General features: G+C 36.8%; 1 protein-coding gene across 1 annotated transcript in view; it reads right to left on the bottom strand.

Annotated features, from left to right (window-relative positions):
- CPB1 (carboxypeptidase B1) overlaps positions 1 to 16,482 on the bottom strand; it is a 70,091-nt gene that overhangs the window by 13,954 nt on the left and 39,655 nt on the right. The window contains exons 4-9 of the mRNA XM_012437108.2: positions 10,211 to 10,335; positions 4,370 to 4,469; positions 4,180 to 4,281; positions 3,233 to 3,334; positions 505 to 615; positions 326 to 416 (exon numbers count right to left, since the gene is read on the bottom strand). Of these exons, the coding sequence (XP_012292531.2) occupies positions 326 to 416; positions 505 to 615; positions 3,233 to 3,334; positions 4,180 to 4,281; positions 4,370 to 4,469; positions 10,211 to 10,335 (631 nt within the window). The remainder of the gene's footprint in view (positions 1 to 325; positions 417 to 504; positions 616 to 3,232; positions 3,335 to 4,179; positions 4,282 to 4,369; positions 4,470 to 10,210; positions 10,336 to 16,482) is intronic.

Raw genomic sequence — 16,482 nt, 5'->3', positions numbered from 1 at the left:
TCTTAATCACATTACAATTTATTTAAATAATTATTTATTTAATGGCTGTCTCCTTCTCTAGACTATACCTTCCATGAGTAGTAGAATTATATCTGGTTTGTTCAGCTTTATGTCTTCAGCATCTAGCACAGCTGGGAATGCAACAGAGTTCTCAATATATTTTGGTCAAATGAATTAAACGGTTTTTTTGGGGTGCTTTTAGAAAGTTCAAACTCTAAAATATTAAACTCTGCAGTTTTTCTTATTTTAGACATTGTTGTGTTTTCTTATTTTTTCTCTTATGTTTTTCAACTGATACATGCAAAATGGCCAGCTAGATACTTACTGCACCAACCAGCATCAAAATTTCTGTTGAGGTCTGTGCCAAAGCAGCTAGAGCCATCATAGGTAGAGCGAGTCTTTCTCCACAATCGGTTCTGAAAGTGGACTGTACAGTTAGGACAAATATAATAGAAAGAGGTTGGTTTTAATTTGATTAGCCTCTCTCAGTATTGGTGCATATACCTTGGTCCAGGTGTAGATGTAGCCATCGACATTGACCACAGGGAGGACATAAAAGTCTAACTTGTCAAGAAGCTCTGTCAGGTGGCTCTCACTTCCATAGGTACGAACAGCCTGTATGTGAATTATGACGAGAAATTTCATGGAAACATGGAATGCATGATGCTGTTAAAATTTACAAAGACTGATGAATGGTAACTTTAGTAAGCAGTATTTCCTATTGGGGTGGACGATATTAATATTTAAAAAGCAATCAGCAAATTACTACCAATACTTGTTATATTTTTATTTAGAATTGTTATTTCTAATTCTTCTCTGTTTCTAGGATACTTCTATTGTGTCCTTGTATAACTCACAGAATTATTACTTTTTATTTTAACTTTTTAATTTAATGAGAAACAATTAAAGACTTCTAAAGAACATACATGCTCTTTCTTTTAAGATAACAACCAGAATACTTTTTTCAAAGTTAGGAGGGTATAAGTGTAACATCTAGTTCTAGTAAATAAGAGGTGTCTGTTGATAGCTATGCATGTTCCAAATAATGTCATTTAGAAACATATTTCTTTTCTATGAAATCTTCTGTAGATGATCTCACTAGAGGGAAAGTTCAATATAAAAAGGTAGTGAGAATGCCTCTCATAATCAGTGAGCTCACACTCATGGATTTTGGTGAGGCTTTCACCAACACTCCAAGCTGCATAGTGATGGGAGTCTCCACTGTTGTCTTTCTCATTAAGGGACAATCCTGTTGCCCTTGTTAAGTAATGCAGATACTTGTCTATGAATGAAGGACATCTTGCCCATTTAATATATTCTCTTAGTCACAGTGCCTCTGTTCCAGCATCTTATTAAGCTTAAATTCACCCTTCCCTAGGCTTACTTGAATAAACTTTAAAATAGATCAGATTTCTATGTGTGAACAGTTTTTAAATACTCTTTGTAATTATATATATATATATATATATTAATTACAATATTACATGATAAAGCATGTGCTTTTTAGGTTAGAGGAGCTATATAATCATGTTCTTTTAATGGTCTACAACTTGGAAATAATGGTAAAATTCAATTCTAAGATCCAATTATCATCTTCTATAAGGCAGATGGTGAGCTACATTGTGAAGGTAAGTGATGCCAATCAATACATAATGTCTAGAAACCAAGACTACACAACAAATATATACAGAAGCTCTTCACAAAAAAATAATGTTGTATATAATAATATTCTTATATATTTAACACACTTCAATGTTTTTAACTTTTAATTTTGAAATAATTTTAGACTTACAGAAGAATTGCAAAAATAGTTCCTATATACCCTTCATCCAGCTTTCCTATATACCCTTCATCCAGCTTCCTGAATGTTACCATCTTACACAACATAATTATTAAAGTGAAGAAATTAACATGGATACAATACTATAAACTAAAACGATAGACTTTACTGAAATTTCACAAGTTTATCTGCTAATGCCCTTTTTCCATTCTAGGTTCCAATCTAGGATCCTACATTGCCTTTATTTGTCATGTCTCCGTAGTCTCCTCTGATCTGTGACAGGTCTTCAGTCTTTTTGTGTTTTATGACTTTAACATTGTTGAAGAGTGCTGTTCAGGCCATTTTGCAGAATGTCCCTGACTTCGAATTTGTCTAATTTTTCAAAATTAAATTTCGTTTGTGATTAAAGGGAGGTCATTTATTTTAAGAAAGAATAACACAAAGGTGAGGTGTCTTTTCACTGTATAATATCTGAAGGTACATGATATTGATATGTCCTGTTTATTACTGGTGATGTTAACCTTGATCACTTAGTTAAGGTAGTTTCTTCTACTAGGTTTATCCACTCTAAGTTTTCCCTTTATAATAAACACATTTCTGGGAGGAGATAACTTTGAGACTGTGCAAATGTCCTGTTTCTCCCTAAACTTTTATCCACTAGTTTTACATTCATCTGTGAATTTGCCTGATGTGATTATTGCTGTGGTGTTCTAGTGATGATTTTATATTTTGCTTATTCTTTGTACATATATTAGTTGTAATTCTGCAAGAAGGAGTTGTTCTTTAACTCTCTTTTATTTATTTAATCATCTATGTATATCAGTATAGACTCATGCATATTTTAAAAGTTGTTTTTAAAAGGCTTATACATATGTCTTATTATTAGAATGATAAGGAATGAAAAACAGAATCATTTAGAGTAAGGACTAAGTCATTTAGAGTAAGTCAGGACTGCTATGCATTCTTTTCTTTTATTCTGAAGTATACAATGATTATTAGGCAGGAGATAATGATCAAATTGGTTTAACCACAAACATTAGCTTTTCAATGACCAATCTACTAAGCTAGTTGTTGGACTCTCTACCAAACCATGGGTGAGAAAGTTCAGATGAGCGAAATTCAAATAAATACAACTTTTTTTTTATAGAGACGAGGTTTCACCATGTTGCCCAGGTTGGTCTTCAACTCCTGGGCCCAAGCAATCCAGTCATCTAGACCTCCCAAAGTGCTAGGATTACAGGCATGAGCCACTGCACCTGGCCTATAAATAGAATTTTCTGTTTAAAATCTTGCCTTATAAAGGTCTATTGGTGGAAGTTTAAACTAATTTCCAAAATTGCAAACTTGTAATTATGATTTTTTTCTGTGTTATTATTCTCTGTAGGTTTTAAGGAATTAATTGAAAATTTAAAAATACATTTCTCTTTGTCAAAAACTACTCTACACACTGACCTCTCTTACAAACCACTGGCAAAATGCAGGAGAAATCCACTCTCTGGCATGGAAACCACAGTCCATGAAAATGGCAGGCTTATTTTGTCCAGCTTTGCCAACCTATTGCAAACAAAAGGAAAAGGGAAATCATAATTCATCATAGGACATTCAGGGGTTAACCTCCACTACCCGTCTGGGCTTGAGACTCAACAAGTGAAACCCAACAGCAGCAAGAGCTAGATCCCATGATTAAATTAAAACATAATACTAACACAGTATGTTCTTGCATCTAGACTCACAATGTTTGAGTCGAAAGCTTATATGGCTATTTATTATTTTTATTAAGCTTGACAAGCTCATATTTTCAGATGATGCTTGATTACCCTGCTTAATTGTACTCATGTGGAGGTTATTTTCAGCTGCTGTTATTAGGTGACATGACCAAGACAACTGGATGAGTAATTAGAAGTAATCATGATTGTTGCTAATCTTATAAGAATTTTTACTACTCTCACTTATTCCTTGTCTTTTTATTGCCTTCATTGGAATTACATGAAAAAAATGCTGTTAGAAGGTGACAGAAACAAATTGTTGATATGCTTTGTAATGTTGTCTGATAGACGTGAAGTTTATGAACCTCTTTAGCAAATGGATTTGCAAACGACAGCTGGGAAAGAAGAATTTCATCAAGGTAGATAATCATTTACGTTGCTTACAGGAATGTGGTTAAATTTATATGTCTTCTCTTATTTTATTGCATTTTTCCTTTTGAATAAATCAAAATAATGATTTTAAAATCCACATATGATAAAAGAAGCTGGAGAATCTGATTCCCTCGGGGATGCAGGCAGGAAAGAGTTATAACAATGTTTGGGATAAGCATGTCTGTGAAACAGATGTTCATGTGTTAGAATTCATTGATTTAAGCCCTCAGACATGGCAAGGTCATGGTTAAAAATGATTACCTTGAGGAGGTATATAGCGCGTCCCTCAAATGTGGTTCCGATAACACTGCGAGAGATGAGGTCTGGATTCTCAGTGGCGACTTGTTGAGTCCAAGCCTCTATCTACCAAATGGAATCATTTGTAGATCAATGTGGCATACTTGGTTCAATTCCCAAAGTAATGTCTGTCTAAATCATGTGCACATCATACCGTTTCCCAGTCGTTGTACTTCTCATAACTGTGTCCTGTTGCACGAACCCGACTATCAAACTGAGTCTCCAGCACATTTCTCAGGTTGCTTATCAGTACCCTGCAATGAACCAAAGTGGGTGTTCCTATGAACACAAGTGTATTTTCCCCCAGTGAACACACATAAAACCCCAGAGCCACTACTTTAGTAGATGGCACAGTGCACTCTCCAATAATTCTCATGTTGTCCTCTGGTTATTCCTGATGACCTTCAGCCCGAGCTGCTCCAGGGAGATTCTGTTACTGATCATAAAGAGTGAGTAAGTCACTGAGAAGGATACTGGAGAGTGCAAGCAAGGTAGGATCTTCCTCAGCCCAAACCTCAGGTATTTGACTATCTGTGGGCCTTAAACTTGGAAATTGATTGCCCCTGGTACCTGGGGCACTTGGGCTTCCACACAGCAGTGTGTACTCAAAGCCTATCTATGGTCTTTATTCCTCAGGACTTTTCTGATTTAGAACTAAAAGTCTTGTATTTCAGGAAGCTACTCAGTCCTGGGTAAATGGGAGGAGTTGTCACTTTGGACCTGTCTCTAGGTTCTGAGAAAAATATCTTGTCTGGAAACTCAGAAATACGAACAAGCTAAAGAGTTACTAGGTAAAAGAAGAATGGGTTTAAAGATCTAGTTTCTACTTGCTTGTCTTTTGGGTGGTTTAAGTAATCTAATGATGGTTTTGTAGCAAGGTAATATGGAAAGTGGTAACAGAAATCTTTGAGGCCTATCTATTTAGATGAATGAATTGCTCAGGTGACAGTTTCTATTATGAGGCCAGTCTGAAGGTGTGTGTATGTGTGACTTCACTTCCTTTTCTACTTTGAGTGAAACGTATGCTTGGAAGAGAGAAAAGTTTATGATCGTTAGTGTCCTTGATTGCAGTACTGTGAATATTATAGACAGAGGCCACTTTGCAGAAATTTCTATTATCCAGAGTTAAACCTTGAAATGATTTTATCTGATATACAGAGAATTGCAGACACACATCAAAAGTCTGCTTCTCCTCTGGCTGACCCAAGGACATTCTGATGAAGTATGTCAGGGACAGCCTCTGAACCTTCCTTCTGGTCACTCCTTCAATTGGTGAACTTGGGTATGAACTTGTGTCTGTTTTTGGAAAGTGTAATAAATTATTAATAAATGGGATCTGTTTTCTAGCAAAAGACAAGCAGTTTCTTAAGATCTTGACTATCTTAAGATAGTATTTAAAAAGGAAAAAAAGTAGATTTTAAGTTATTCCATGGAAAAACATTTCCTATTGAGCAGCTGCCAATGCTTTGTGAGTGTATTAGTTTTCTATGGCTGCTGTCAGTTGCCACAGACTTAGTGGCTTAAAACAATGTGAATTTATTATTTTACAGTTGCATGGGTTTGAATGTTAACACAGGTCTCACTGGGATAAAAATGAGGTGTGGCTGAAAAAGAGGTATGAACAGGGAAGCTCTAGAGGAGAATCTAATTCCTTGGTCTTTCTAATTTCGAGAGGTCACCTGCATTCCTTGGATGCACCCTCTTCTCCACCTTCAAGGCCCCAACAAGAGGATAAAGTCCTCACATCCAATCACTGTGACCTTTCCTCCCTCTCTCTTTCACTTTAAAGACTCATGATTACATTGGACCTATAGGACAATCCAGAATAATCTCCCTATTTTAACATCAACTAATTAGGAATCTTAATTCCATCTACATCTTTAATTCCTCTTTGTGATAAACATAACATATTCAGATGTTCTGGGGATTAGGATATAGACTTTTTGGGAACCGTCAGTCTGTCTGCTATAGTTAGGAGCAATGATTTTAGTCAGTACTATAATTATATTCAGTACCCCAATTGAATTGTTAGGGAATAGGGTAGAAGTGGAAGGAATCATGAATGAGGAATCAAAAGATCAAGGTCATAGTTTTGCCTAACTCATGAATTGGCTTTAGAAAGGTCATCTAATCCCTGGACCTTAATGTCATAAGTTTTAGAATGGAGTCATTTGATTAGTAAATTTCAACATCCCTTTCAATTCTAAAATCCAGTGGCTTGATTCCAATCCATAAGCCTTAGTCTTTTACATACATGTTTTCCAAGTTTATGAAAAAATAGAAATTTGCCAGTTACCACCGTCATACCCAGGAAAATGTGGAGGAAATCAAAGCCTAAAAAATAAGTAGTTCAGAAAAATGATATTCAAGGATAACAAAAAACTAAAAGCAGGCTAACCAAACCAAAATAAAACAAAGCAAGCAAGACAAAGACCTGGAAACAAAAAAATCAACCAGCAGAAACTGCTAAGAAAACAATTATGTTTCAATATCATAATTTGAAAGAACAAATCTTGCCTAATAAGGATGAGCTTCTCTGAATGAAAGACAAAAAAAATCCAAGAAGAACCAGAAAATGACATTCTCTTTCATTTCAAAGCTTCCAGAACTTATTGCTATCCTCTTACCTGCACCCAATCCTTGAGTTCAAATTATTTAGAAGGATCAGTGACTGTGCGGGGGCTGGCATTTTGTTTGGTACTAGGAGACATTCTGTTAGAATTATTACTACGTTAAATATTAAACATTTTCATCAATATCCAGGACAAAGAAGCATAAAAAACCAGTTAGTTAAATTGAAGATGACACCCAAGAGTAAAGGTATCCTCTAGTAACTTGCAAAAGAGCACCAGAATGAGGTTGAAATGTGGTGCTGACTTTTGCTTGAAGGTGGGGGACTGACCTCAAATGATCTTTCCCAGCCCTGTGGTTATTTGATTTTATTAGATTTAGGACAAAGTACTACTTTAGCTATATTACAAAATATTATTACTAAATAATGAGCTTCTGTTCTAGAAGATTAAAACAATGCCTCACAGCTCCAAAATAGAGAAGCATGTGTAGTATTTTATACTTTTATATGCTCTTTTTATAGTGCCATCCAACTTCTTTTTTTTTTCTTTAAACATGCAAGCAAATTAGATAACTGGGACTCACAAAAAAGCAAGGAACACAATGTCTGAGAAGTAAAGAAAGACAGGACTCAGTTTTATCCCGCTTTCAGATTTCTGGGAAATGGAGTATTTGATCACTACCTGGACTCTGTGCCCGCTGCTATTGAAGAATATTCCTACGTGCCCATTGCTATCCTAGGACAAGTTGCTGTATGCCTCTGAAAAAAATATGCAGGAAAATGGTGATATAGGTGTTAGCAACAATCAGTCTCCCTGGGTCAAATAGGGCAAAGGCAACCTTTCTACAGTCTGTAGCAAGGAATTCTGAGGAGGGCAGGCTGCCTAAGGTTCTGTCAACTTAGCTTCATAACCATAAGTTGGAAATTTACATGATCTGATTCCTAGTCTTTCTGTTACTAAGGTTAAAACTTTGGCATTTAAAACTACAGTTATCTTTCTTTTTGCATGCATTTTGATTTTTTTCTTATGATAATTCAGGATCTGATTAAAGCTGCCAAATAATACAGGTCTTGGTGAAGAGGGTTGGAAACTGAAAAAATCTGAGAAGTTATTTTGGTGAAACTTGTACAGTAGATGGCTCTTGTTATATACAAACACTACTGCAAATTTTTTGCCAGCAGGAAATCATCTAAATACAAATTAGTTACCATGTGAGGTAATAATGGGATGCACAGGGACCGCTTGCAGTCCCAGCAAGGATATTGCTGGTATGCTTCTCCAGGATTTCCAGGGACTTATTATTATTTAATATTTAGAAAATTATCTGCTACAAATGTGCTAAGCAGTGAACAGAGAAGCAAAAATTAACAAGCTCTTAGCCCTCAGGGGATGTCCTATGTTCTAGATGAGACAACATTAATACACAATTCCCAAAAAGTTCACCACTAGGAAAGGAAGTGAACTTTCTGATTATAAATAGAGATTGAAATGCTCTCAGCAGAAACCTTTTACTGTTTTGTGATAAGGGTAGAATTAAGACATCACTCAGGTAGCTAGGGTTAATCTATGGTCACCGATCTTTGTTTTTCTTAAAGAATTACAAAGAAACTCATCTTTTCGAATGCTACTGAAGGCTCCAGAGACTAGAATTTTAGATGTCCTTTTCAGTATAATAAAAAGAGCAAAATGTTATAGACATGAATCTTAATCACATTTTGAGACTTACTAGGCTATATCTTTGTTTTAAAAAGACAGTCAATTTTTAAGGTCACATTTTGACACTTCCCTCAGGCAGAAAGCACATAGTTATGCTTTGTGAGGCATGATAATGGGGTTAAACATAGCAGTTTCTGTTGACTCTTAAAAAATGTATACTCTCCCTCTTTTATATAACAGTAAACCATAGCATCAGTCTCAGCAATATAATATCAGTTGTAATTTATTTTTATATAGTTTTGTTTTATTTTCACAGCAGCCCTTTGAGAGAGGCATTATATCTTCATTTTATGGATAAGAAAGCTGAAGCTCAGACAGGTTGAGCAAATTACCCACAATCACACAGCAATGTGCAAAGCCAGGATTAGAATCTGGTCTGTTTTTTACCAAAGCTTTAGTTGTTGCACTATGCTACACCACTTCTCCTGATGGAGGTACAGATTTTATAGGTGACAGTTCTGACAGCTTCACTGGCACAGATACTATTCTTTCACATTTTTAAGATATGAAAAACAAGATAAATTTCTGTTAAAATTGTATAGCTTACATTTTTCGAAAACATGATGAATACTTGAGCTTGTGATGGGGGGTTGTGGGATAAACTTTCGAATGTTCAGGACGGGAGCCCAGGACTTTGTCTTTGCTCCTCCCTAATCCACTCCCTGGAGGAGGACCTCTGCTTTGTACTACAGACCTTATTTCTTCCTTCCCTGTTGTGCAAATGTCCCCGGGTTAGCACAGTCTTTCCCACTTCTAAGCCTTAGAAGTTCTGTTCTCTGCCTAAAGTACAGTTTTTTTGTTGTCTTTGTCTGGCTAACTAACTCCTACTCATCTTTCAGTTCTTAACTGAAGCATCATTTCCTAGGACAGCCTTCCCTGACCCCTAGACTTGGTCTATTCTTCTGAACTCCAGCTCTTTACTCTTCTTACCATCTATTAAATACTACTGCAATTCCACATTTAAAGTCTGTTTTCCCCTAAAGGATGTTAGGCCATATCTATCCTTATTGGTACTTGATACATGGAGACATTCGATATTGATTTGTTTGATCAGCAAATGGACAACTGCCTTTACTTAGGAAAATGTTCTTGTTGTGAAAGACCTAGATGGACCAGAGTGGTATTCAGGGAGGGAGACAGGAACAACTTAGCCGACTGCTCTAGTCCTTTGGGGACCACTTTCCTTTCTTTGCATCTTTCTCTCCGTGCTTTCTCCTACCATTAGAGATAGTGGTGGGACTTCAGAGAAAAAAGGACAGAAGGGCCATTCAGACTGACTCTAGATTTATCCTAATGCTAAAAAAGCATAAATAGCCCTCATAGCTCACAATAGGTCTGGCTGATCCCCTGGAAAGAAGAGCTGATAAGATTTGGGGTTAAAACTATGTCTAGCTGATAATAGAGTATCCATTGGTTTGGCCTGTACTCTATACATTGCTTGTAAAATGGAGCAAGTCAGATTTCTGGCAGAAGACTTGGGGTTAAAGAATCAAAACCGTTTTCATTAGAGCAATAACTGAACACAAAATCCATCAGAACTGAAGTCTTAAGACTTGGAATCCAGGGCCAACTCTGCCATTACCTATTTGTGGGGCCCTGGGGAAGGCATGGTGTTGGTCTCATTTCTACCTTCCCAGAGTTATTCAAAGGCTCACATGAAAGCATGCATGGAAGAGAATCTTAATATTTATAAAATATAAACTTACTTGTACTGTAGTTCATTCTGCTTTAAAACATTCTCCACAGTGACAATATCTTCTGCTTTGACATGGAAATCAACTGTACTGTGAGGTTTAATTTGTGTGACAGAATCTGGCTTCCAGAAGTCAATCTGAATCAAGGGCAAGATAAACTATATTGGATACCTATAATTCAATGAGTGAATGATCATCTGCAAGCACATTATTGCTCTACTCAACTGAGTTATTTTCAAAATCAAATAATCCATGAAATCTCTTGAAGATATTTCCTTTGAGTGAACAAGGGTTGGAACCAAGCAATCAGATGTTGATAAAAGTCTTTATAAATACATACATGACCTTGATTGATTATCAATGAACATGAAAAACATATAATCATTTCCCATAATGCTAGTTAGTTGTAGTCTGTAACTGTTCTTTTCTATTTATTGATTTTCTGGAGCACTAGCTTCTTGGGATAGCAGTTGGGAGATGGTAATGGATCTATGTGCCAGATGAATGATGATGAATTAACTTGAACTACAAAATTTAGTGGAGAGAGATTAAGCTTACTGTTTTACTTTTTACTTGACTTATTTTATGAGTTTATCTTGGAACTCAATTCTGTGCAAGTCAGAGTAATGTTAGAACCAAGAGCATCCCTGACCTGTGGTGGATACATCAGGAAGAAAAATGGTAACTTCTCACAGTGGGTATATTGGCATTGTGGTTGGAAACAAATTGTTCTTGGGATCCAGTCATTTACTGATATTTTCATTTATTCAGTTTACTCATCAACTATTGTTGAGAACTTACAGCATGCTAGGCTCTGTGTCTGAGACTAGGAATACATTAGTGGGCAAATCAAACATGGCCTTTGTCTTCATGGGGGAGACTTTAGAGAATATGAAGCCCAAAACAGCAGTTTTTTTAAAATCTCTGAATGTGTGGTTCTAAGTAGCACTTTTCAGTGGAGATTATTAGCCAGGACATACTGCATCTTGTAGGTGTCTGTTTTTCTCTTTCTTCCTTGTGCTGAGTGGAAGCTTAGAAGTCTGAGATCAGCCTGACGTTGAGTCTTTCTTTGTCCCTGTGTCTCAGTCAATCTCTGTTTGGATGTTTCTGCACTGCTTTTGGGCTAGAGATGCGACTGATGGTGGTATTTAGGACCACTGCTTGGAAACTTGGAAGGGAGTTTGGGCAGACCTACAGGTTGTGCAATAGAAACTGATTAAGTAATACTTTAAGACATCTTAGTTTCAGGTACACTTGTGGGGCACTGAGTAACCTATATTCTGTCCTGGTAAGCTTTAAACTATTGTAGAAGTCTAGGGGTGCTAAGTCACGAGCCAGGCCCATAAGGAATGTCAGAGCAATGGGAGGCAGAGATAGATACTGGCATTCTAGAAGAAAAAGGCGTGAGTGTGGTTGTCATAAAGGGATTGAAAGGAGAGAGAATCAATGTTTGGATGAGGATTGGCTGTAGAAGGTTACCTAGTGAGTCAAGGATGAGAGATTAAATGAAGTGAGGAAGTACAAAGACATGCCAAGATAAGGACAGAGAAAGCAAGGGGCTGGGGACAACTTCTAGTTAGCCAACATTGTGGAGAGAAGGCCAATGAAGATAAGCACATTATAAGAGAAAGCCTATTTTTGAAACTTAGCTCTGAATTTGTGTTCCCAATAAACACATGTCATTTTATGGTGTGGTGGGAGAGGGAGGTATGTCTTTATTATAGATGACAAGGTTGAGAATTGGCAAAGCACATAAAGTCCTCCACGTGTCTGTAGCTGACCTGACAGTGTCTCTCTGACTTTTTAGTGTGCTTAGTACAGTCCCCCTGGTAATATCTGCCTCTCTGTTCCTGAGGGCTCTTTCCCCTAGAACTGGGAAGAGCCAAATGATCAACTCAGGTAGACAGGAGGTACCAAGGAAATTACTATTTCTGGTTCAACCAATAACTCTGAAAAGCAAATGTTGAAATACACAAACTCCCTCACCTCTCAGGTGGGATAATTCTGAAGCGTGTTGTTTGTACACGTTCCTAGAGTTCCCCTGTGGGTTTGCCTCCAGCTGTCCTCTGTGGTAGCTGGCTTAATAGTGTTTCCTTTGTTGGCTGCCTTAACTTTTATGTAGCACTCCCCACTTCTTTACCAGGGCTCCCTGCACTTCCCAGATAAATTTCTTTCCCTTGAATCTTTGTCTCACGGTCTTTAGAAGAGTCTGTATTAAGATTCTAGTCTATATTAAGATTCTAAGCTTTAGAAGAGTCTGTATTAAGATTCTAGCTTTCCACTCAAAGCATCAAATGCCTGCATGATATTCTTGGTGGTGGTTCTAGCAGAAGCCTGTGTATATCTAGTGCCACTTCAGAACAGCTTAATCGCTTATGAATGGTTTTATTTCTCATATTAAACTGAAAATTGCCATCTGCATCCTCCTAAGCTCTTACCCATTGGTCCTAGCTCTGCCAAATATGAGAAGCGTATATATATGTAGAGAAAGTGTTATTTTTAAGATTACGGTGTGAGAATCACGGATTCCTTAAAAGGGGGCAAACAAATCTCATAAATATGTTTGACAAAAACTTACAGCCCTAACCTGAAGTTGCTTAAAAATTTTAGTTTGACATAGAGAAAACTAACTAGAAAATCTGTCAACATACAACACACTCTGGAGTGCTGCATGTGTGACACAGACCTAGTATACTGGAGTTAGTCTCTGGCACTTCCCAGGAGAAACATGGCTGGAAATCAGGAGCAATGCTATAGCCTCATAGCTCAATGCACCAAATATGAATAGAGGCCGTAAACTCAAAGTAATAACACAAGGAGATAAATATAAATTTCAAAATTACCAAGACCTTGTGAATGAGATGTATGTCTGAAATATAAACATGGAGTAAATATAGAATGTAGACGTAGGGAATTAAATTATACATTATGAAGTTGGAAAACTGGAGTTATGCAATTATGAATGTGACAAAGAACCATACAGAACAATTATTGGATGATTAAGAGAGCTCTTTAAATGATAGCATTATAAAAATGTCAACTTAATCAGCCAGCTGCCTAACATGTAAAGAATCCTTCCTAAAATATATCAGAAAACTAGCCCAAAAGCAAGATAAAGTAGCATGTCAACCTTAAATTTTTCTGGGAATAAGATTGGCCTAGAAAAGAATAAATATTGGTGTTGGGGATCTTTGTTTCTTCAGAAATTTGCATGAATTTGTTTCTTCACGTTGCATTTGACTATAAGTCAAGCATCTGATAGACTTTGCATTTATCTTGGTGAAATTTTCCTTTCTTGTTGGAAAAGGAAGCCACTTCTACGCAAGGTCGATTCCAGACAGTGGGGAGGAACTTATTGGTACGGTAGGAATGACAGAAACATTGGAAGACAGTAACCATGTTACTCTAGGCATAGAGAAAAATGCACCTTAAATTTGAGAAACACAGACTTTAAGACAGTCCAGAGAAAAGTGAATGGGTTTTATGGAGAATGCCTTCAATAAAGGAACAAGCACAACCATGATTGTGAGGAGATAAAATAAAATCCTTACTATTCAATTATAGATGAGAAAAGAAAGGCTGCTGGAGTACAGTGTGGGCACAAATCTGTCCAATATATTCAGCATTTAAAAGGACATGTTCAAAAGCTGAGAGGAAGGACACATGGCCAAGGATGAATACTGGATGCCCTTGTAATGATCTTATCAGGAAGGCTACAGCCCAGAATATGCTGTTCCTATAACTGCTAAGGAGAATGAAAATCTCATTTCAGTCATGTTGAAAATAAAAGAATAAAGCAGAAATATGTGTCCAACTGTTTGGAGCTAAAGCATGATGTTTGCAGCCAGAAGAAAGAAGCTCTATTTAACTCTTGTTTGGCTTCTGTCTTTTCCAAGAAGGAGTTACACTATTGCTTGTTTATTCTGTTAACACCAAGAGATGAAATTACCACCAGGATTAAGTAAAAATTTTTTCATGTTATGATTTAAGCAGAAATACTTTCTTTGGAAAGAGAACATTGAAGCCCAAGGTAGATGAGGACATAGGTGATTGATTATACTAGCCATGTAAATTATATTCAAAATCCCAGACCTAATGATAGTAATAACAGCAAATCCATATAGTTCTTACTATTTAAGTTATTTCGAAGTGCTTTACCTATATTCATTTACATCTCACAACAGTCTTTCGAAGTGTTTTATCTATAGTAATACTATTTACATCTCACAAGGTAAATAGTATTATTATCTTCATTTTACAAGTGAGGAAGTTGAGACTCAGGTATCCTAGTTCAGCTAACAAGTAGTAGGGCTAGGAATTGAACCCAGGCAGTCAGTCCAGACTCTCTGCTCTTGACCACTATGAAATGCTGAATTTTAGATAACTAAAAAAATACTGCAGATGTGATTGCAGAACTTTCTCAGCAATCTTGGAAGAATCAGAGCTTGAAGGGCTCACTGGGGAGTAGAGGGGGCAAATTTTAGATTTTATAAACAAGAAAACAGGTGAAGCCCAGAAGCAGGAGCTGCTGGGGCCTGGCATGGGTTCTGGCAAAGCTGCAGAGTAAACTGGAAGCAGATGGATTGTGAATGCTCAGAAAAGGAAGCTGTGGTCTCTGGGAGCCAGCATGGCTTAAAGCAAGAATAAGTCAGGCCCAATTAACTTCAGCTTATTTTTGGGTGAGACCACTAACCTGGTAGAATGTTGAATCTTGATCTTAGTAAAGCATTTATTCGATGAAGTGTCTGCATTGATATCTTTCTTTATAAACCAGAAAGCATCAGGCAGAGTTACCTCTAGGTAACACCCCCCTAGCTTGGGTAGTTGAGTAAACTTATGCAAGGAGAATAGGTTAATGAGTCATTTCGGTGCTTAACACTATGTTGTCTGGCACGTCGGAGATTCATGATAAATATGAACTGAATGAGTGAAACATGAAGAAAGCCTGTAATTCTGTGACTCCTGACCTACTTAATATTTTATCAGTAACAAGGATAAAAGTCGAAAAGGTATGCGTATCAGACTTGCTGGAGATACAAAGTTGGGGGAAGAATGATTTCCCTGGATGGCTGAATTAGTTTTCTAAAAGATCTCAACATGCTGAAAACAGGCTGGCAAGACACATCTTAAAAGTGCAAATCTAAAATCCTACATTTAGGTGAAAAAAGTCAATTAGGTAAGCACAGAAGGAGGGATACCCTGTTTGAGTGTGATTCATGTGAGGAAAAAAATTACCTAATGGTTTTGATTGAACACAGGTTTAATATAATCTAATAGTGTTCTATGACTGCTCAAGATGCTAAAAAGAATCTTGGGCACCATTAATAAATGTCTGCTTTACAAATGGAGGCAAGTAATGGCCCTGTAGTATGTATTAATCAGAGCACACCTGGAGGCCCATTGTCAATTCTGGTAGCTACATTTAAAAAAAGAAATATAGACAGAAGACTGAGCTGTATCTAGATGTGAGCAGAATGATCAAGAGTCTGTAAATCGGTGCTAAGAAAAATTATGGAAAGCCTGAAAAAGATAAATCTTAGAGGTAACACAATACTTAAGCCCAATGGGTCCAAGTTAGAGAAAGAAGCCTTCAGCTCAGAATAAGGAAGAAAACAGTTGGAATCATTTGCAAGGCAAGTTGGCTATTCCAACAGTCGTATACAAACTATTCCTCAAAGTACTCAAGGTTTTATCAGGGGTAGCAACCAGGGATGATATTTCCCGGAAGGAAATTCCAGATTTGAGTGGGACGCTGGAATAGATAGTTTATATTTCTTTCAATTTTTAACTTCTGAGTCTGTGATTATGACACTCTCCACCTTCTTTCTTCCTATATGCCTTAAAGCTACAAAATGACTATACATGTGTGTGTGTGTGTGTGTGTGTGTGTATGTGTGTGTGTGTAAGCTAGCAGATTATTTTAGTTTATAAATTTATGAAGAAACAGCATTGGCCCACGTGGAACTACTGTAGTTGTGGTCAGCAATAGCTTCCTGACACATTGTATATACAGTTTAAAATATCAGTTCTCACCTCATATAGAGTGGATTAAAAAAAGGAGTAGCACAGAGATGTCAGTTTTTTGAAAGCAAAAGAAAAGTATGAAAATCACTCATGGCTTTTTACCTTCTTTTTCCCCCTCACGTCATATTGTTAAGGGGACCTGAATCAAGGTCATGAAAACACAAGCTGTTTGATTTGGAATGAAAGAAAATCAAAGAGGACAGATGATACATGGGATGTGGAAATGAATTTGAAGTTGGACAAAAGCCCAGTTTTTCAGT

This window comes from Aotus nancymaae, unplaced genomic scaffold, assembly GCF_030222135.1.
Source record: "Aotus nancymaae isolate 86718 unplaced genomic scaffold, 86718_ANA_hifiasm-v0.15.2.pri h1tg000019l, whole genome shotgun sequence".
Taxonomy (NCBI): domain Eukaryota; kingdom Metazoa; phylum Chordata; class Mammalia; order Primates; family Aotidae; genus Aotus; species Aotus nancymaae.
This window is presented reverse-complemented; position numbering and strand designations above follow the sequence as displayed.